Source organism: Quercus robur, chromosome 3, assembly GCF_932294415.1.
Source record: "Quercus robur chromosome 3, dhQueRobu3.1, whole genome shotgun sequence".
Classification (NCBI taxonomy): Eukaryota; Viridiplantae; Streptophyta; class Magnoliopsida; order Fagales; family Fagaceae; genus Quercus; species Quercus robur.
Genome location: NC_065536.1, coordinates 18,622,165 through 18,643,898, shown reverse-complemented (window position 1 = coordinate 18,643,898; position 21,734 = coordinate 18,622,165). Strand labels below are relative to the sequence as shown.

Sequence of the window (21,734 nt, the reverse complement as noted above, 5' to 3'; positions counted from 1 at the left end):
TCCAGCCTTATTTCTACATTTCCGGTCATTCTAGATACAATTTTAAAATATTTGATTTTCCATTATTTAAATTTTTCAGGTATACCCACTTAATAATTGTGTTTGTTTTAAGGTAAAATAATTTTACACAATTATTAAATATATCATATTTATGTCAACTTATGTAGTCATATATCCCTAACTCAGCTTTTATCACACAAAAATCCCTAACTTGACACAAACAAGACATGCCAACACAAATTGTTACCCATTATTGCAATGACAAGATTTTTATTGGATTGACAACCCGGTAGTAACTATAAGAGACTTTAAAAAGTTTACTTGTGTACAGTTTTATAGTTCAACTTATACTTATTTCCACATTCCAAAAAAAAAAAAAAAACATATGCTTACTTCCAACAAGGACATTTAATGTTCAAATTCTCTTTCTACCGACTATCATATTATTAAAAATAATAAATATATATATATATATATATAAACTTTTCTTAGGACAAAATATATATATAATACTTTAAATTTCTTATTTTTATTATTAATTCTCTTCACAAAATATAATACTATTTTAGTTTTTTTTTTTTTTTTTATTGGTCAAACAAACCTACTTTGCCTGGAAAAGCATGAACTGCAACTTTGTCACTTTCCTAAAAGTTTTGCAAGTTCAACCCCTACAGTTTTTCTATCAAAAATAGAAAAAAAAAATATTGAACTGTACGTTCGTTCATGTCGTTAGCATTCTCTGGTTGCCATCAGCGATGACGTTTTGAGCCACTGTTTCAAAAAGTCCAACATTACTTTTATTATATGCATAGCGATCCCACGCAGTAGCTTCTAGCTTGTTCCAGTGGTCTATAGCTCTACTCTGTTACTGTTTACTATATATATAATTATATATCTTAAGACTGTAACGAGAAATGGAAAGGGAAATCATCCTAGAAACAGATTCACACATTGAAAATCTTGAACAGAAAAACACGCAATTTGAAAGATGGCAGAAGTGAACGAACTCCAAATTCCAAGGGTGAAACTGGGCAATCAAGGCCTTGAGGTAAAACCCAACGGTATTCCTGGAATACCCATTTCAAATTTTTATCTCTTATTTATTTTTTTATTTTTCAAAAAACTTCCACTTTGTATATGTTCAAGTTACATTTCTTTGGAAACCCATCTGCATAATTTGATCTTTTTCAAGTTTTTTAAGTTACAAACTTACAATAATCCATCTACACTCTACAGCAACTCAATACTCATTAATTATTAGTTTCAGTCTCAAATCATGAATACTTGCAGTGAAGTCACATATTAGATATTAATGACAAAAATAGTAGTTAATCTATAACTGGGCTCAAACCCATAGGATTAAGTTTTTCAAGATAAATGGTATTCTTTTATGTTATATTAATTACTCATTGGGCAAGTATTTATTCTCCGATGTAAATTTTTTTTAGGATTAGAATCTATTATTCTGTTAGAACTAGGGATCTTAAGCAGTTGGAAACAGAAAATTGGTCTAACATGTAACATTAGACTTTTGGACAAGGAATAAAAAAAGAACTTTTAAGAAATGTTTGTTTCTTATCATTTAAAATTATTTTTTCCCTATAGTTAATCTATTGCATGACATCAATCCAATAAGAAATTAGAACTCCTAGAATCAAGACTCTATGGCATCAATTTAAGTAGCAATGTACTAGATAAGTTGAAGGAATATGCCAAATTCTAGGATAAATTAACTTTTTTTTATCTGAAGCCAAGATAAATTAACATTTTATTCAGCCAATAAATAAAAGACTTATTAAAAATTTTACTTCTCAGAAATTCTATAGAAAAAAAAGGTCCAAGTGCCACAACTCCCTTGTATATAGTAAAAAAAATGTTCCCACAGTGCAAGTTACATGCTAGTTTGAATAAAGGAAAGATTAGAAGAAAATTAAAACCGATTTTGGGAGTCGCCAAGTAACTGTGTGATCAGAAGCTGTAAGGTGCAGTTACATGAAAATAAGCTGTAAGGTGCAATTGTATGTCCAGCATATTTTGTAAGAATATTGTGGGGACCAAAAGTTAAGCATGTTAGTTAGAAACAAGGAATAGTGCATCAAAAATTTGAAACAATTTGCATGAGCCTATTTAGTTAAGTTACATGCTAGATTGAGAATGAGTTTGTAGAAAAGTGCTACTTATAAGCATTGGCATAGTGAGAAACTACCCTTGGCAGCAAGCTTAAGTGGGAAAGAAAAAAAAAAAAACCAATTGTTTAGAGCAATTTGCATACTTATAATTGAAATGTGTTTTGTCGCTATGATGCCCTTAACAGACTGTTACAACAGCGAAACTGCTATCCATGTACCCCATAACCGAGCTCAACATGATGAACTAAATAGATTTGGCATAGTAAGAATCCACTTTAGAGCAATTTGGTTATACTTATAATTGAATGGTGTTTTGAGGTTATAATGCCCTTGAAACTCTGTTATGACACCAATGCAACCATCTGTATACCTGAAAACCAAGCTCAACATGATGAACTAAACAGATTGAGGTGATTGTCAAATTGTTAAGGTAAAGTTTAAGTCCAAAGAGATTTGTTTAATCTTCTGAAGACAGGAGCATGACAGATGCTATCTGTTAAAAAGAAGTTAGAATTCTCTTGCCTAGTATCAGTATACTAAGAAATTTCATATATTTGATACGCATACACCAATTTGATTGGGTTTGTGGGTTTCATTTTAATAATTTTATATTGGGTAATCATCTACACTATATAATAGAGACTACAACAAGATTCTGGAATCAACAAAATCCTCCACCTTCATCATTTCTATTTTCAGACATTAATATTTTTATGTATTAAGTTCCTTCAAATCTTGTGTGCTTCATATGTTGTCATGAGGGAGGCTTCAGAGAAATTTAAAAAAAAAAAAATGATGGAGACTTCAGACCTTATGTAGTCCTGTTCCTTTCTTCTATAAGGACTCTCGACTTAAGATTGGACCAGCATAAATAACCTATAACCATGAAAGTTTTGTAATAGATTTAACTAAAAATATAAATCCTCAAATTGTTTTGTAACTTGCTGTTGGTCTTTCCCACTGTTCAAGATGCTCAGGTTCTAAAGGTGTTAAGGAATAGTTTTCTCTACGAAAATAATTCGCTGTGCTTTGCTTTCATTCTACAACATATTTGTCAATTTTTTGTTCATTTCTTTGAATTCTTGACTTTTTTTTCTCAGGTCTCAAAGTTGGGGTTTGGATGTATGACCCTGACTGGAGCCTACAATTCTCCTCTCTCCGAGGAAGATGGAATTGCAGTAATAAAGCATGCTTTCAGTAAGGGGATCACTTTCTTCGATTCAGCTGACATTTATGGACCCCATATTAATGAAATTCTACTTGGGAAGGTAATAAACACCAATTTTAATTCTACTAGCTCAAGAAGTTAAATGTTTTAGTTCCTATCTGGTGGTAAATCTAAAAATGGTCACTGATGTAGAAATATCTTTGTGATACTATTTTCTATATCATCTGCTAGAGCATTGATTAATAATTGAGGACCAGGTTAAAACTCTGTGATATTATCTGAAAGAAGTTTATATCTTTCAGGCCTTGAAGCAGTTGCCAAGAGAAAAAATTCAAATAGCCACCAAATTTGGCATCCAAACACTGGAATTTCCTAATGTAAAAGTGAATGGTAGCCCTGAGTATGTTCGCTCAAGCTGTGAGGCTAGCTTGAAGCGTCTTGATGTGGAATACATTGATCTGTATTATCAGCATCGGGTAGACACAAAAGTGCCCATTGAAGAAACTGTAAGTGATTCTCATGCCCTTTCAATCACAAGCCTGTAATGGTTGGCCTTTTTGAATTATTTCTTGTTTGTAATTTGAAATTGTCAATTTATCTGCAAATTTATTATTTCATTGTAGTGATGTTGGGATTTTGGTGGCAGATTTTAGATACAAAATTTTAGATACATCTTATTTGAATGTAGGTTGGTGAACTTAAGAAACTAGTAGAAGAGGGAAAAATCAAGTATATTGGTCTATCTGAACCCAGCCCAGATACGATAAGGAGGGCACATGCTGTGCATCCCATCACAGCTTTACAAATGGAGTGGTCTCTCTGGACTCGTGATATTGAAGATGAAATAATTCCACTTTGCAGGTTTGTTCTGTTCATGGATGATGTTTTATAATTGACTGATCAGATTGCATCTATCCTAAAAATCTCTCCCTGTTTTTCCTATTCTTTCTTGGGTTTCCAATACTATCATCTCTTTTGAATGACTGCTACAATAAGGAAAATTTTATCTTATCCTGAAGCATGAGAATGCTCTCTTGAGTCTTGATACTTTGTGCATGTAGAGAGCTTGGCATTGGGCTAGTTCCATACAGTCCTCTTGGTCGTGGTTTTTTTGCTGGCAAAGGAGTTGTGGAAAGTTTGGCTGCGAATAGCTTTTTGGTACCAATTTCACCAATACTTTGTGTCGTTTATTTGTTAGACTTTTAAATAGCCTGAATGATTTTTCAGGCAAAAATGATGTTTTTCTTTGAACAATGCATTCTTCAGCTTCGTTGAATGAAAAATTCCTACAAGGGCACACACTATATCAGTCCTTGAAGTTTACAAGTTCCAATTTCATCTGTAATAATTGAAAGTTTGCAACCAAGTCCCTGAAATTTTGAAAATTTGCAATTAAACTTTTTCATCGACCTCACTAGTACCATAGATGATATTTCATGTTAAACAGTTAACATGTCATGACTTGGATGAACTATGTTAAAGAGTTGGATCTTTGCTGATGTTTATTTAGTTGGAGATTTAAAAGAATTATACATTGTAACATCTACTGTTGAAAATGTTTTCTTAAAAGAATCTTCCCTAAACAAATTTTCATGCAAATGCATTATTTATCTCATTTTTTAAGCTATCATATAAGGAAAAATAGGGTACAAACTGAAGAAACCCATTTAAATATAAGGATCTTATTGATAATAAGATAAGGGAGAGTTGCTTGAGATGGTTTAGTCAATTGCAAAAGAAAGTGATTATTGCATTGATGAGGAAGAACAATTTGATTATGGTCAAGGGAACAAAAAGAATTAGGAGGAGATCTAAAATAACATTTGTAGAAGTAATAGAAAAAAGGCATATTAATTAAAAATACAACAAAGAATATGATTTTGGATATGAAAGAATATCAAAGATAAATACACCTGGCCAATCCCAAATTCCTGATTAGTTTATTGAGGATCCATACTTGACCTCAGAGTTTTGGGGGATAAGGCTCTTAAAAAAGTACTTTAGAACCATCTTATATAAGAATTTCAAAAAAAAATTTGCCTTTCTCTTTAATATTATTAATAATAGTAATAATAACATTGAAAATGCTTTAACTAAACTGACTGCCTGCTCTTTCTTCTATAAGGACATGCACCCTCGGTTTCAAGGAGAAAATTTGGTCAAGAACAAGGCCATTTTTAATCGAATAGAAGGACTTGCTAGAAAGCACCAATGCACTCCTGCTCAACTTTCACTTGCATGGATTCTCCAACAAGGAGATGATATTGTACCCATACCTGGTAATTGGCTTTCTTCTGTTTTAATTAATTTTTCCTCATCTTTTCAAACATATTTTTAAGTTTTCCTCACAAAAAAGAGACAGAAAAGTGGCTGAAGTTCTATTTAATGCAAATAATACTATTTTCTCTTATGTGCTGCCAATTGAAATTAAGTTGACTTGGTGTGTAATGATCTTCCTCTATTAATCTGCAACCTGTAGAATTAAGATAAAGTGCATATTATAGAAACAAACTTGACATTAAAAGTCAAGGAAAGTGATAAATATGACGTGAATGGTCCATTTCATGGCTGGAAATTACATAGATAATGCCTTTTTTAAACTCATAATGTCATAACTGCCTTAGAAAACTCAGATTTTAGATAATGTCAACATATTCATAAAAAATGTGTTAGATTGCTGTCATAACTAAATAAGATTTTATTATGGGTTAATGTTTGTGATTGCGTCTTTATGGCATCATTGGCCATAGATCTCTCTAGCTGCTAAATGTTTAAAAGAGTGGTATTTTGGTTTCGTGGAATGATAAAATCATGAATCAATGTTAACTAATATGCTCATATACGGTTCGGTCTGATTTCAGATAACTTTGGAACTGTTTTGCAAGACTTTATTTTCCAATGTGTCAAATCTCTTATATCATTCGTTCATTTGCCTTGAACTTTTATAGGGACGACTAAGATCAAGAACTTGGATAACAATATTGGCTCTTTGAAGGTGAAACTTACAGAAGAAGACCTCAAAGAGATATCTGACGCTGTACCAATAGAAGAGGTAGCTGGTTGTATAAGCATGCAAAACACGGAGCATTTTCGATGGCAGTATGGCAACACTCCTCCAAAAATTTAATTCTCCATTACACATGGATGATATCCATTTCAATTGAATAATGCTATGTTTTTTGTGAGATGAATGGCCAGAGATATACTAATAACTAGCTATTTCATTCACACTGCAAAATTAGTAGCATTATTATGTAATCTTTTTTAGAATGGCACCAATGTGGTTGCTCTCTGTCATGCTCTAGTAAATATGTTGGCAGTTTGTTTCTCACTTTTTTATTATTATATATTTTTTGGAATTTGTTCTTCACTATTTTTTTAATAATTAATCTAGTGATATAAGGCCTTTGTTTTATTATCATAATTTTTGGCCGAAACATAGGCAAATTAACATATCCTTGGACTCCATTATTGAATGTTGAACCATACAAAGAAACATGGACTATCTTTTCCCACTAAGGAGCATTGTTGGTTCTAGGCGCAGGATAGCTTGGTCCTCACATAGCTCAGCCAATTCCTTCTCAGGCAAAGTCACCAACACTGTCCTTGCAAGCCCTTCTTCCATTGAAGGCATTACCACAATCAAACCTTCTCCCTCCACATTTCCTACATGACACGACACATGAACCGGCTTTTCATCCTTGTCAAATGTTGCCGCGTAAATCATTGATGTCATATTGATGATTCCGGCCACCTTGCTAGGTACAAGCATGTGTTCCAAGCTAATACATGTTAGTTCAGGGCCATACATTTTAAAGGGTGGTGCAAATTTCCCTCCCTCTCCCTTCTGTGCTTCAAACCAATTCATAACTGACCAAAACTCTTCCTCCTTGATGCCCAACACACGGTTGTGCACCAACTCCACAACATGTCCTAACTCACAGTGGCCTATCTCTTCTCCCTTCAATGATAGTTGTGAAAAATGCAATGCATTGCCAAAATACCCAATTGGGAGTGGATCTTGCAACAGCCTCCTAGAGTCTATACAAATTGAGAGGGAATGTGTATTGTAACTTTTAGGACCTTTCAAACGTGTGATACGTGACCAAAAGAGTCCTGCTAGCAACTCAAAAGGAGTTGCATTAGGACAATTTTGATTGACTTCATAGAGGCATTGTTTGATCACTGAATTGGAAAATTTGAAGGTGGCTGTGGCCATTTTGACTGAGGCCTGAAACTGTTCTTCAGATTTGGTAGCATAGTACTTGCCTAATTGTGTATGTTTGTTTGGAACTAGTTGGCCATGGAGTGCTAATGAATTGAAGAAAGGTGGGTGCTCAATTGGTTCTCTTCGGCTAACCTCTGTCCATGATTTGAAGAGCAAGGTTGCACTGGTTAGGTCTGCAAGCATGTGTGAGCAACTTAGTCCAATAGCTACACCACCCCCTTCAAAGTCATTTATCTGCAAAAATTAATACAGAGGCCAGTTAGCCACCATGCTTCAGTACACATTTATTTATTTCAGATAATTTGATAGTAATAAAGAGGAGGATTCAAATCTTGGTTTTTCCTCGTAAAAGAGAGCTGACAATGTTAGTGAATTCTTAATCCATACAAAAAATTGTTGTTCGACAAATTCTAGGCCAAAATTGGAGGATACATTCAAACTATATTGATGTATGAATGTGGGACCTGTTACTAAGTGTCCTAAGAATATAAGTTAAAAATTAATAAATATTCATTTATAAGTTGTAATGCACACTTTTTAAAAAATAAAGTTAATAATTCATTGGTTTACATGCACGAGTTCTGTGTGCTTTTTTGGATACATACGTATAATTTAACTTTATTTTTAAAAAAAATAGAAAAATATTAAAAATATTCTTAATAAAGCATTAAATACATCCTAACCACGACTCTTAAGATATTCGTTAATAAAAATTCATTTTTTTATCATAAAAAATGATTTTGTTAATAAGGGCTCTTAAGGTATTTATTAATGAATCATTTTAGAAAAGTTTTAAAACCACTTTCATGAAAAATATAAAAAATTATTTTAAAAATGTGAATAATGGACCATGCAAATCATGCCAAAGTGGCCCATAAAGAATGTGTTGGCCAATCCACATTTTTAGCTTCAAAAACAAAAATACCGTGAGAGAGAGAGGAAGATGGAAATAAATACCTTGACTACACTGTGGCAATAATAATAATGGAAATAGACAACCTACCCTAGATGATGGTAGGACAACCGAAAGTGGCTTGAGCCACTTAATCAAAGTCCCATCTTTCTCGTAGTTGTAGGACCATTGCATGTAGATGTAGTAGCATTAAAAACAGGTGCCAAAGCATTAATAAGTTTCACATATTTATTACACCCACTTTGATTGTTACTACTACTACTACCCAATAGTACTTAGAAATTATTAATACTACTAATTATGTACCAAAATTTTGCTTTAATAATTTTGAATCACAGGATTTCAAGTTATCATACATTTAATAAAAATATTAACGAGTGTCCTAAAAATATTGGTTTAAGAACTATTTTTAGAAATATATAAAACAATTAATTTTGTTAACAACTTTTTATATTTCTCATAAAAGTTGTATCAAAATTTTCCTAACGTGGTTTATTAACATTTGCCCTTAAGGCATCCATTAACATGACCTAATTTTTAATTTATATTTTAGAGAATGTAGTTTATTTTTTCCCCTCTCAACTCTCAACAAGGTTGTTTATAGGTTTTTGAGAGTTTGACCATTTCTCAAATGCATGTAAGTTCCCGTCCACCATCCCATAAACACAAAGCAATTATAGGAGTATTCCCATGGCAAGGTTGTTTATAGCTTTTTAAGAGTCTGAATATTTCCTAGATGTAAGTAAGTTCCCTCTCTGCCCCATACACACAAACATTAAGAGGCTGGTTAGAGATTTCAACCTAAAATCTTAAGAATCTCATGAGTACCTAGAAATCAATATGTCAACCCTTTGTGATTAATGCAATTCTTAATTTTAATATCGTGTCATATGTCAAAAACATAAAGGTTAAAATGCAAATTACACATTTTAAGGGTGATTTAAGTCCTCTAATTTTACTTTTGTTAAATTCTCTAAGTCTTAAATTTATTTAGTTCAGTCCTTTCATCCAATTATGTTAAAAATTTGTCATTATAAAATTATTTTTCTCACTTAAAAAATATCTATAAAAATATTTTATAAATTTTTTATGTGAGATTTTTTTTTTCAAAATATATTTTTATGTGATATTTTATTATTGCTCTAAAATTACAAGAGAAAATAACATTTTTGAAGGAAAAAAATAAAATGAGTTAACATATGACACGGGGAAACCTACCATTAGATTTAATCTCTAATGTCAAACATATTATCTTATTCGACCCTAGAATTTAACTTCAAAGAACAAAACGTATAAATGATTCACACATACATATTTGATATTACATCAAGCAATTTGGAAAATTAAAAATCAATTCGTGAGTATTAGGTGATATTTTATTACAAGTAAACAAAAAAAAAAAAAAAAAGGTAGTATATTTGTTATATATTTAATCCTTTCTCATATATATTAAAAGACTTTCTATCTTCTTCTCTTTTTGGCAAAGAAAATACTTTTAACAAGATGTAAATACTAAACTATATAAGAGAACTCCTTAAAATTTTAAATTTTGATTTTTTTTTTCTCTTTAGGGAAAAATAAAGTGTGTATATATAAAAATAATAACCTGGACTCGAAAGGGTGACCATGTCTTGGGCTCCTGGGGCATGTCCTCCCACACCGTCAGATCTCTCTCCTCAGACCCATCAGCAGATCTGAGCCATTCATCAAGTGTGGCACTCACTTCGGCCCGTATGACCCGAACTCCAGCATCATGGCACTTCACTGCCCAGTTACCATTCTCCAATCGAGTCAACCGACCCGTAACATTCGGGTACAGGGAAATAACACCCGATAGGGACTCCCTTAACGGGTCCAACTCAAAGGACCCAAATGGGTTTTTCTTGTAGTAAAAGACCATGTGGAGAGAATGGAGCCCCATGGCATGATCCAGCGAGGATAACGGGTTGGTCTTGACCGACCCGGATGGTTTGCTGGGTACCACTGTTAGTTTTGAGTGGACACTCACTCTGCTCTTTTTGCTTGACATATTTGCCAATAGAGGAGAGAGTATAATAGTTTATGCTATGTGTGATTTCAGCTATATGGTACTACATATATGTTTGTATGTTGGTTGTTTGTGTGTATATAGAGAGATGGGGAATGGGGATTGGTGGAGACAGAGACAGGGAATGAATTGTGGGGTGGTGGGAATTAAAGAGGGAAGTTGAGGTTTGTTGAGATACATAAATGGCTTGGTACTTGCAAATTGACTTTTACTTATCCAATTTTTCAAACCCAAAAAAAATAAATAAATAAATAAAATAATTTGAGATCTTCTAGACCACTCATAGTGAATGTAAAGTCCGCACTCATTTATTAATGCATGATTAAAAATTTAAAAATAATTACCCTAAGAATGGGTATTGTTAGAGATAATAGTACAAATTTTAATATATGAGGCTACTAAATCAATTTTTGGTACTAGTCACATGAAACTGATTCAAACATTCATTTCTATTATACTGTTAAGGCTATAGCGGATGAGTAGGGGAGATTGAGAGTATAGGTATCTATATAAAAAATAAAAAATAAGAAGAAGGTATGCATGTCAATCAAAAGTATTTGTCTTTAACTTTGTATATTTGATTAACATGATTTCTTTAACATTGAATGGTATTCTAGTTGCTCATCAAGTGCTTTAACAAGGAGAGGAACAAAATAATTGGGAGATTTGGGTCTTTTCTATTTTCCTACTATTGATGTTTTATTGCTTTTAAACCAAGATTCCTTTTGTGTTATAGATTAATTTCCAAAGGCATGTTTGGTATACTGTAATAGACACTATAATATAATAGATATTCATATAGTTTAGCTATTCTTTAATTTGGTTATATTTTTATTACCAAGAAAAGTCATTCCTTATTAGTAACTATTTTTCAAAATAAGGAATAATTATTCCTCTTTAAAATGGTTATATTAGTTATTTCTTAGTAAGTGCAATAATTTCAAAACTTAATATATTTCCAAATAAACAAACTTTCTATATACATATAACAATTATAAAAATAAAAAATCATAAAAAAATAACATATATCTCTCTTAAATTTAAAAAATAATAATTTTTAAGGAGATATAATTGTATGAGTAAGATTTTTCCTAAAATAAATTTTAAGTTTTATTCTAATGTTATAACTCACAACCAAACTTATGAATATGTTTAGTTATTACATTACAACACATTTTATTCCTAGTAATAAAGATTACAATTCATGTCGTAATCTCCATTCATGTCCTAGTAATAGACACTGTAATGTAATAAATATTCCTATAACATAACTATTCGGTTGTTTGGTTATGCTTTTATTACAATGAATAATTATTCTTTATGAATAACTATTCTTCAAAATGAGGAATAACTATTCCTTATCAAAAGTACTAAATATCTATTCTTTCACCTTATGTACTAACTTTTTAAAAAATTTTCCTAAAAAACCATTAGTTGCCACATCTTCAAAAGGAAATAAAATAAATTTTCCTTGTTGTTAATTATTAGCTATATTTTGAACACCCTAAAATAAGTGTATTTTAGGAAATTTGACTTAAAAATGATTTAAGTACACATTTTTTTTATACTTTACTAAATTGTGAATGCATATTCTAGACTCTATTCCTAAATGGTCACAAAACTAATGAATATTAATACTAATTACATTCTAACTTAATGTATTCATTGTAATACTTATTCCTATTTCCATGTAATAATCATTACAATGTACCAAACGTACCCTAAGGGTATTCACATTGGTAATGTTAAAAATTTTTGCTTTTAGTAATTTAAAAAGTTATTTTATTTATCTCATCACCTCACTTTACAATATATTTAACATCAAAAGTTTTATTTTTTTTACCACTTCATTTAAATATTCTTTCTTTATTTTTTTTCTCTCTCTCTCTCTCTCTCTCTCTCTCTCTCTCTCTCTCTCTCTCTCTCTCTCTCTCTCTCTCTCTCTCTCTCTCTCTCTCTCTCTCTCTCTCTCTCTCTCTCTCTCTCTCTCTTAAGTAAGAGCCATCAACAAATCCACACCACCAGGGACGTAGCCACTGTTGGACTAAGGGGGGCAATGGCCCCCCCTAATTTTTTTTAAAAAAATATTATTATATATATGTGGATAATTTTAGAAATTTTGATTTATAAAATTACATTTTGCTTCTCTTAAACAATATCATTAATTCTTTTAAGTATGTGTTTGAGTTAGGTGGAAAAATTAAAATTATTTCACTATTCAACTTATTTTTGCTACTATTTATGAGCCTCATTGCATTTTTTGGCACTATTCGTGAGCCTCACTATACTATTTCAACTAATTTTTACCTTTATCTGCAGTACTTTTAGTAATAATTTTTCAGTTTCAGTAAAATAAACGGTATCCAAACACATTCTAGGAGTAATGTTATACTCACAAACTTTTTTATAACATTTTTACAAACTATTTTGGTAGCAAATTCTTATTGGTTCGCATGTGGGCCCAACACTTATATCATATTTTTACTTACCAACAACCACTTATTACATTAGTAATTTATAAAATAAAATGAAAAGTTTGTAACTCTAGCATTTTCCTCATTTTAGTGACCATAAAAAAAATTTATAGATCTAAAATCTAAAACAAAATATACAAGCCTAAAAAAAATTAGTTCAACAACAAAAATTACCAATAGTAAAACTAAAAAAAAAATTAAGCACAATCACTAATTTTATCCAAAATAAAAAACCCTACCCTTTAAAAATTCTAAACAAAATTAATTTTGTTCTTACCCACCAAAAAAAAAAAACCCTTAGGAGTTAAGTAGTAGCAGAGTCAGAGATTGAAACTACCACACACAGCCAATAGTAAAGCCGCCCCTCCTAACTCAAAATTCTGACTTTTTCTCTGCACACCACTTTTAAATTTAGTGCATCCTTGTACCTTTAGAATATCAAAGAAACATAGAGGGAGAGGGTTAGTTTCAGTTGAGAGGGAGAAGAGAGGGAAGGGATGAGAGAAAAAAAAAAAAAAAGGCGAGTAGAAAAGACACGAAAGTCAGTCTAGAATAAAAAGAGAGAAGAGAGAGAAAATTTTTTATGATGTGAAGAGGAGAGAAAAACATAATAAATTATTATTATTATTATTTTTTTATCATTTGTTGCTAAAGTGAACTGCTAGAGATAGCAGTTTACTATAGCAAGTTGGTAAAATACAGTATAAATTTAGCATCATCAATGTAGCATGTTTTTTAGTGTTTTAGGTTAGCAATTTTAATACCACGGCTATTTTTTTTTTTTTTTTGAGTAATTTTAATACCACAACTATGAAAGCTCTAACAACACCACTACTCTTTTTGTTTTTTGAAAGGGAATAAAACTTCATTAAACAAATAACAGTCATACAAAGAAACCTGCTAAGCAGGACAGAGGACAAGCTAATTACACCAAATTAGAATGCAAAAACGGCAAAACAAAGGAAGGAGCAACGCCTTTCCAAATTTGATGGCTTCCAGTTCTTCGGGCATATTAAGCGAGCTCGTGAGCCACTGTGTTGTGGTTTTTGCTTAGGTGCTTGAAATGGCAAGACTCGAAAGAATCACAAACCTGAAAAATTCCCGGAATAAGGTGCCCAAAGGTGCTTCCCATAGCCTTATCATTGATTGCTTGAATGACAGCTAAAGAGTCTGATTCAAAGATAACCCGAGGCAACTGAAGTTCTCGAGCAAGGACACCTTGCTCTAATGCAAAGACTTTTGTAAGCTTAGTAGAATAATAAGACTGGAGTGGCAAGCGAAGAGCAACCACAACTTGACCATTGTTGTCTCTAATGGCAACTCCCACACTGGAAAAATTATCTTGTTCTGAAGATGCACTATCAACATTCACTTTGTGAATTCCAAGGGGTGGCGGAACCCATTTAGAGGGGACAGGTCTTGTTAGGTCGAAATCCCAACTGGCAGAGCAAACATAATCATCCACAACATTTTTTGCCATATGCCATACTTGAAGTGGGGAAAGGCTATCATCCTTGTGCACAATTCCGTTTCTATTGGACCATAAGCCCCAAGTCATGGCAAAGAAGAGCTCCAAGTCTTGAGGTGTTAAGTGAGAGAGGATAATTAATGTAAAGTCTAGGAAGGACTTTCCAAAGCCTTGCATTCGAAGAGAATTTTCAAGCCAAAGGTTCCAAACTAAGGATGAAAAATCACAACTAATAAGAGCGTGATTTATATTTTCAGCTTCATAACCACATACAAGGTATACCTTATTCTGAGAAATCCCTCTGCTTCCAAAGTAGGGAGACCATTGACACATGCTCTCCAAGCCAAAACCTTGATTTTTGCTGGTAGGTTGAGATGCCAAAGCCTTTTCCACAAAGGTTTGCACGAGTCCCCACTTGAACTTTCACCTCGATCATTTGACTCAATCATATTGTGGCCTATATGGTAGGCACTTTTAACTAAGAATTCTCCGCGTCTATTTCCAATCCAGATTATTTTGTCTTCTGGAAGGGTGTGACTTAAAGGAATCTTCAAGATTGTGTCAGCTTCAAAGGAAATGAAGGATGCTCTTATCAAATCCATATTCCACCACCTTGTTATTGGGTTAATGAGAAATGAGACCATTGGGAATTGGGGAATGTCATTTGGAGGCTAAATGACCTTGTAGGTGGAAGGGGTTGGTAGCCATTTGTCATCCCAAATGTGGATTAGTTTCTCGTTGCCCGCTCTCCAATGAGTACCCATTCTAATAATATCCAGGCTGCTATGGATGCTTCTCCAAGAGTATGATGGGGAATTACTAAGCTTAGCATTTAGGATATCTCCGGTAGGGAAGTATCTAGATTTGAGAACCCTTGCCACAAGAGAGTTTGGGTTTTGTAGAATTCTCCATGACTGCTTAGCAAGCATTGCTTTGTAAAAAGCTTGAAGATTCCTGAATCCCATTCCTCCGTTTGCTTTCTACTTACACATTGTTTTCCAGCTTACCCAACTCATTTTAGTTTCTTGCTGCTTTTGGCCCCACCAGAAATTTCTCATAATGCTTTCTATTTCTTCGCAAAGACTTTGGGGAAGAAGGAAGCACCCCATAGTGTACGTGGGATTGCTTGTGCTATCGCTTTTATGAGGATTTCTTTCCCCCCCATAGAGAGAAGTTTACCCTTCTAGCCAGCTAGCTTTTGCCCAATCCTCTCCTTAAGAATAGAAAACACTTGCTTCTTCGATCCTCCAATGAAGGATGGGAGGCCCAAGTATCTCGTGTGTCTAAAGTCTTACATAGGGCCTAGGGTAGCAAAAATGTCATCCTTGACTTCTTGATATGTGTTGGGACTAAAGAATATTAAGGATTTCTCCATGTTAATTTTCTGATCCAAGGCTTCCTCATATTTTTGAAGGATGTGCTTCAAAACCCGACATTCCTCAACACTAGCTTTACAGAAGAGAATGCTATCATCCGCAAATAAAAGGTGGGTGACTCTTGGGCAGCCCCTACTAATAGAAATGCCGGTCCAATGCTGGTTACGGGGTACTTCATGAATAAGAGCAGAAAGCCCTTTAGTACAAATGAGAAAGAGAGTTGGGGAGAGAGGATCCCCTTGCTGAAGGCCTTGGGTAGGGGTAATATTCCCACAAGTAACACCATTTATTAAAATAGAATATGACACAGAGGTGATGCATCTCATAACAAGATTTACCCACTTAGAATTGAAACCCAGTTTCTCCATAACTGCCTTAATAAAGCACCACTTGACTCTGTCAAACGCCTTACTCATATCAAGCTTGACCGCCATATAGCCCTCCTTACTTGCATTTTTGTGATTTAGAAAGTGCATTAACTCAAACGCCACAAGAACATTGTTAGTTATTAGCCTGTCAGAAGTGAAAACACTTTGGTTTTCTAAAATAATATGAGAAAGAAGAGCCTTAAATTTATTAGCAATGGTTTTTGATATGAGCTTATACACTACATTGCAGAGGCTTATAGGCCGAAAATCAACCATCTTTTTGGGATTATTAATCTTTGGGATGAGAGCAATGTTGGTTCTGTTAAGACTAGCCACAAACATATTACCATTTAGGACATTTAAAACCATATTAGTAATGCTACATCCCATAATATTCCAATACTTATGATAAAAAATGGCAGACATACCATTAAGGCCGAGTGCTTTTGTTGGGTGAATCTGCTTGAGGGCAGTGGTTACCTACTCTCTTGTGAAATTCTTGTTTAGGCTTTCGTTCATCTCTTCAGTCACCTTTGTGGGAATAGCAGCAGTTATCTCATGTATCAATGTTGGGGAGGCCGTTTTATACATATTCTCAAAGTAATCAATGGCAACTTGAGCTATACTATCTCTTTCATTACACCATTTGCCATGACTATCCCAAATCCCCATTATAGTGTTTTGCTTACGCCACTTAGAGGCTTAGGTGTGAAAATACTTTGTGTTCTTATTGTCTTCCTTAAGCCAGTGTGCCTTGGCCCTTTGACCCCAATAAATCTCCTCATCATCAAGAAGGTCATTAATTTCTCTTCTTAAACTGTTGATTTTGGTACTTAAAGCTCCATCCTTATCTTGAAGAGTCAGAGAGTTCAGCTCATTTCTTTTTGCTTGGATCTTCTTTGGAATCTGCCCAAACACATTAGAGCTCCACTTCGACAACTCCGTGGCATATCTACTGAGATTAGCCATCACCCCCTCTGGAGTGCTAAGATCAATATCCATACCCCAAGAATTTTCAATTATAGATTTGCACTCTGCATTTTTACCCACATTGCCTCGAAGTGGAAACGCTTTGCTCAGGTTTGTCGTTGAATTATAGAAGTAGAAACAAGCAAGGCACTATGATCAGAAGTTGAATCAGGCAAATGATGTACTTGCACACCCCCAAACTTTTCAAACCACTCTAAGTTGGCAAAGGCCTTATCTAACCTTAAATATATTCTATTATCCCCCCCTTGCATATTACTCCAAGTGAAGTCAAAACCACAGTAGCCTAATTTCTTAAAAGCACAATAATCAACCACTTTTCTAAAACCATCCATTTGTTGTTGGGACCGAATAGCTTTCCCGATTTTTCTGTATTAGATAATATCTCATTAAAGTCTCCTAGGCATAACCATGGAAGTTACAATTGATTATTTAGAAAAGCAATGAGGTGCCAAGACTCATATCTTTGGTGTGTCTCCGGATGGCCATAGAAGCCTGTTAGTCTCCACTTGAAACTTTTTTCTGTATCATTGATTACTACGTCTACATGATTCTGAGAATAGCTCTTTATCTCCAAGTCTACCTCCCTAGCCCATAGCAAAGCCACTCCACCTTTCCGGCCTACACAGGGGACAATGAGACCATTAGCTAGACCAAGTCTGCATTTTATTCTTTCCATTTGTCGAATTTTTGCCTTTGTCTCTATTAGAAAAACTACTTTGGGATTCCATCATCGCACCATGTCGTGCAATACTTGTACTGACCGGGGGTTCCCAAGTCCCCAGCAGTTCCAACTTATGGGATTCATGGCTCCTGGTGGTGCTGCCTTGCAGCCACCGCTGATCCTTCCTCAAATTGATTATGAGTTGTATTTGTTACTGTACATTGCTTCTTCTGTGAAACTTCTATCCCTTCTTCTTCAAAAACTAACTTCCCCGCCCTCTTTGAACTAGAACTTAAAAACTAGGCATCTGACTTTAGGCTTTTATTCTTCTCTTTTTCCCTAGCAATTCTTTTCCAGTTTGCCTCTGCCTTTGTTTTCCTTGCTATCTCTTTGCCCGTGGGCTTAGGTGTGCTTCTTTTTTCTTCATTAAGCCCAACATTGCACTTCATTGGACTAGACACTTCCATTTGCTCTTTTTCAGAATGGGCTTGCCGGCCCACTAGAGAGAGTGCATCTTCAAAGCCTTTAATTTCTCCCAAGTCACGTGGGATGCCAATTGAAGGGAAAAAACCCATCTCACGTGACTCTGAATTCCCTGTAGCATTCTATCCCATCTGAACAAGAAAATCACGTGTTGCACCCTGAAAACTGTCACCCACTTTGACGTCATATTGTCTCGTGCTCCCTTCATTTGAATTTTCCGGTAACCTATATCACCGAAGTGATTCTTACCACCGTTGGAGACTAAACCAGCAGAGAATTTAGTTGTAGTGTTTGTATTTTCTTCAATCCTACCCTCGCTACCACCATCTTATTCTCCACTACTAGTTGATTTAGACCTTTCCATTCCCAGCCTTGTATTCCCTTGAGCCTGAAGCCAATCACCATATTGTTTGGGATTTTGTTGGTCTGGAAGTTCCAGACAATGCCTCTCATCGTGTCCCAACTTACCACACTGAAAACAAAAGACAGGGAGCCTTTCATACCTGAAACTAACCCAACATTTTTTCCCTTCAACACTAGCCACTCTGCCCCCTCTCCTTAAGGGTTTGTCCAACTGAAGATCAACTCTGATTCTCATGAATTTGGCTTGTTCGGACTGCCTTGCTTGTCAATCCATTTCAATAAATCTCCCAATGCTATTGGCAAGCTCTCTGCCCACCTCCTCCGACATGAGCTCAAAAGGGAGTCCCCATATTTGAACCCAAAAAGGGGAATGGGTGAACTTGATATTTGTAGCTGAAAGCCCTCTTCTCCATCTGCATAGCAATAGAAAATTGTTGTCAAAGTTCCACGACCCATTTTGTTCAACCCATTTCAGTTGATACTCAGACCCAAATTTGAATTGCAAGACGTTATTTCCCACATCCACAATCTGCAAATCTGAGCCCATCTTCCACGCTAACCTCATCGTGTTCTTCAATGCCCTCTGATTTTGGTTCCTATCGGTCAATAGCCGACCGAAAAGACTAAGGGAATATTCCTCAAGTAAATCTGACTTACATCTTGATTTTATTGAGATTTCCTTTTCTTCCTCTTTAGTGAGATGCAGGTTGAGTAAACCCTCCACCACTGTTTGATCCATGGCAGTGATGGGAGAGAAAAGAGTCGAAACCCTAGGAAAATCCCAGACAGCGAATGAATGGGAGAGAAAACTCAGACAAGAGAAAACAGCTCCTATTGGGGAGAGAGAAAGTTTGACTCCTTTCCAACAACACCACTACTCTTTAGTTTATTTGCCTAATATATGTCATCTTTTGCGCACTAACGGTGCTGTTATAAGAAGCATTTAAATATTTACTACTTTTCATAAGAGTGAGACTTTATTGCCAAAGGCCAAGAGTAATATTCCCACAAAATTTTACATTTTCATAACATTTGAGTGGGTAAATATTTAATAATTTTCATTTAAGCTCAGCGTTAATATATATATATATATATATGTATATATATATATATATTTACCTACCACTTACAATATATTATATCACCATATGTCAAAATTTTGTCTATAAACTTGTGTTCAAAAAAAAATTTGTCTATAAACTTTCTCTATTACCAACAAAGGATTGTTATATGAATTTCTAATCCACGTCAAATTAAGAGTTAATAACTTGAGAAAACAGAGTTTTATTTTGGCAAAGTCACAATAGATAGTTGAGATTTTTTAAAACCATTTTTAATTAAATAAATATACGTTAATCTTGAAAATCATTCACAAAAATAACAAAGTACTGTGACCCTTTTTTTTTTTAATGAAAGTACCGTGACCCTTATTGTGGAGACAAAGAGGACTCACATACATTTGAATTAATGCAGTAAAAAGGTGTTGATAAAATACATTCACTCTCATTAAAAGACGAGACATGTTGTTTGCCTAATTAAAGGTAGGAAAGAAACCAAATCTGACAAAAACTTAGGGTGGTTATCAAAAAACAAAACCTTAGGGTCCGTAGGTGTACTTAATAATATACATTAACTCTCATTAAAAGACAACACATGTTATTTACCTAGTTGACATGGCATGCAATTAAAGGTAGGAAAGAATAGAAAATTGAAGAATAGAAAATTGGGAGGAGATAAAAAAATTGAGAGGATAGGGAAGATCTTAATTTTCTCTCATGGTATTTGGTTGGGGTGGAAAAGTAGAGATATGAAAAACTTTTTTATTTAATTGAGTAGAAAAACAATATGATAAAAAAATATATTAGAAAGGAAAAAAAAACATTGTTTTTTTTATTAAAAAATTGTGTATATATGAGTACTTCATTATTAAAAAAAAAAGTACAAGAACCCAAAACAAGATAATGAAAAAAGGGATAAAGAAAAATAACCTCCAAAACATATTGAAAAAAAAAGAAAAAAGAATCTAATGATAACTATTGAGAAGTTGATAAAAGAAAAAGACCAAAAAAAAAAAAAAGGAAAGAAAAAAATTTTTGTTTCAAAGGGGACAAAATTGTCCAAAATGCAAGTTTTTTCGCCGTGCATTTTCTCTTTATCTTGGGGAGATTACTTTTCGTGGGCCTAGGGAGAAAACACCTAGGCTGGTGGGTCCTATTAATTTTTTCTCCTATTTTATTCTCTAACCAAATACACAAAAATATCATTTTCTTCCCCATTTTCCATCCCTCCTAAAATCACCCCAACCAAATGGGGCCTTAGATACTAACATTCTGTTTTCGGAGAAGGGAAAAGAATGGAATGAAAAAAAACAATCATTTTGAAAAATTCCTTTTATTATCTTGTTTGAGAGTTTTAAAGGAATGAATAAAAAACTTATTATCTTGTTTGAGAGTTTAAGTAATAAGGAATGGAATAAGTAAGAGAGAACACGCATTCCTCCCATTTTCCTCAAAATTGTAAATTTTTCATTCCCCTCAAAATTGAGAGGAATCAGATGGAATGAAATTAGGTTAATTGAAATTTTTACTAAATCCCAAATACCCCTAACTATTTATTCATTTTAAAATAGGGATATAATAGTAATTGTAAGGACGCAATTTGAGTCCTAAGTCCAAAAGGTAAAACAATTTAGGCCCAAAGAGCCCAATACAATGAATTTGTAGAGAGTAGGTTGGAAAACTAGGCTTTAACGAGTTGGATAACAATTATAGGGGATTCCAATGACAATAAAATAAAGATAGACTGGTTTTATTTAAAGAAAATTGTCTCGGCACAATCTGAGGAGATAAGTTCTTGTATATATTGTCACGCCCCAAACCCGATACCTGGATCTATGACTATGACCGGCATGCTAATATCAAGCCTAAACCTGATATTAACAAGAACCAACTTAATTTTTACAAAACTTTTACAAAAGCTTCCCTCTTACTTTTCATCCTTGTTTCCTTACTTAAATGATATAACTTTTCACTTGACATTCAGAGTACCTACACTGTACTCCAAGAA

At 33.8% G+C, this 21,734-nt stretch overlaps 2 protein-coding genes across 5 annotated transcripts in view; one reads left to right on the top strand and one right to left on the bottom strand.

Moving 5' to 3' along the window:
• The window catches only part of LOC126717382 (probable aldo-keto reductase 1), a 102,609-nt gene extending 95,981 nt beyond the window's left edge, over positions 1–6,628 (top strand). For 2 of the 4 annotated variants that reach the window (XM_050419065.1, XM_050419066.1), the window contains exons 2-7: positions 3,230–3,397; positions 3,600–3,803; positions 3,986–4,158; positions 4,359–4,455; positions 5,423–5,576; positions 6,246–6,628. In XM_050419065.1, coding sequence (XP_050275022.1) covers positions 3,230–3,397; positions 3,600–3,803; positions 3,986–4,158; positions 4,359–4,455; positions 5,423–5,576; positions 6,246–6,424 — 975 coding nt within the window. In that variant the 3' untranslated portion in view covers positions 6,425–6,628. Of the gene's footprint in view, positions 1–844; positions 1,049–3,229; positions 3,398–3,599; positions 3,804–3,985; positions 4,159–4,358; positions 4,456–5,422; positions 5,577–6,245 lie in introns of those variants that run through there. The other 2 variants (XM_050419063.1, XM_050419064.1) reach the window with 2 other exon arrangements.
• Positions 6,629–6,688: 60 nt separating this feature from the next.
• LOC126717376 (protein ECERIFERUM 2-like) lies at positions 6,689–10,648 on the bottom strand. Its single transcript, XM_050419051.1, has 2 exons — positions 10,045–10,648; positions 6,689–7,759 (listed from the first exon to the last, which is right to left on the bottom strand). Exons 1-2 carry the CDS (start codon positions 10,465–10,467, stop codon positions 6,800–6,802), a joined length of 1,383 nt encoding a protein of 460 aa, XP_050275008.1. The 5' UTR covers positions 10,468–10,648; the 3' UTR covers positions 6,689–6,799.
• Between the last annotated feature and the right edge of the window lie 11,086 nt (positions 10,649–21,734).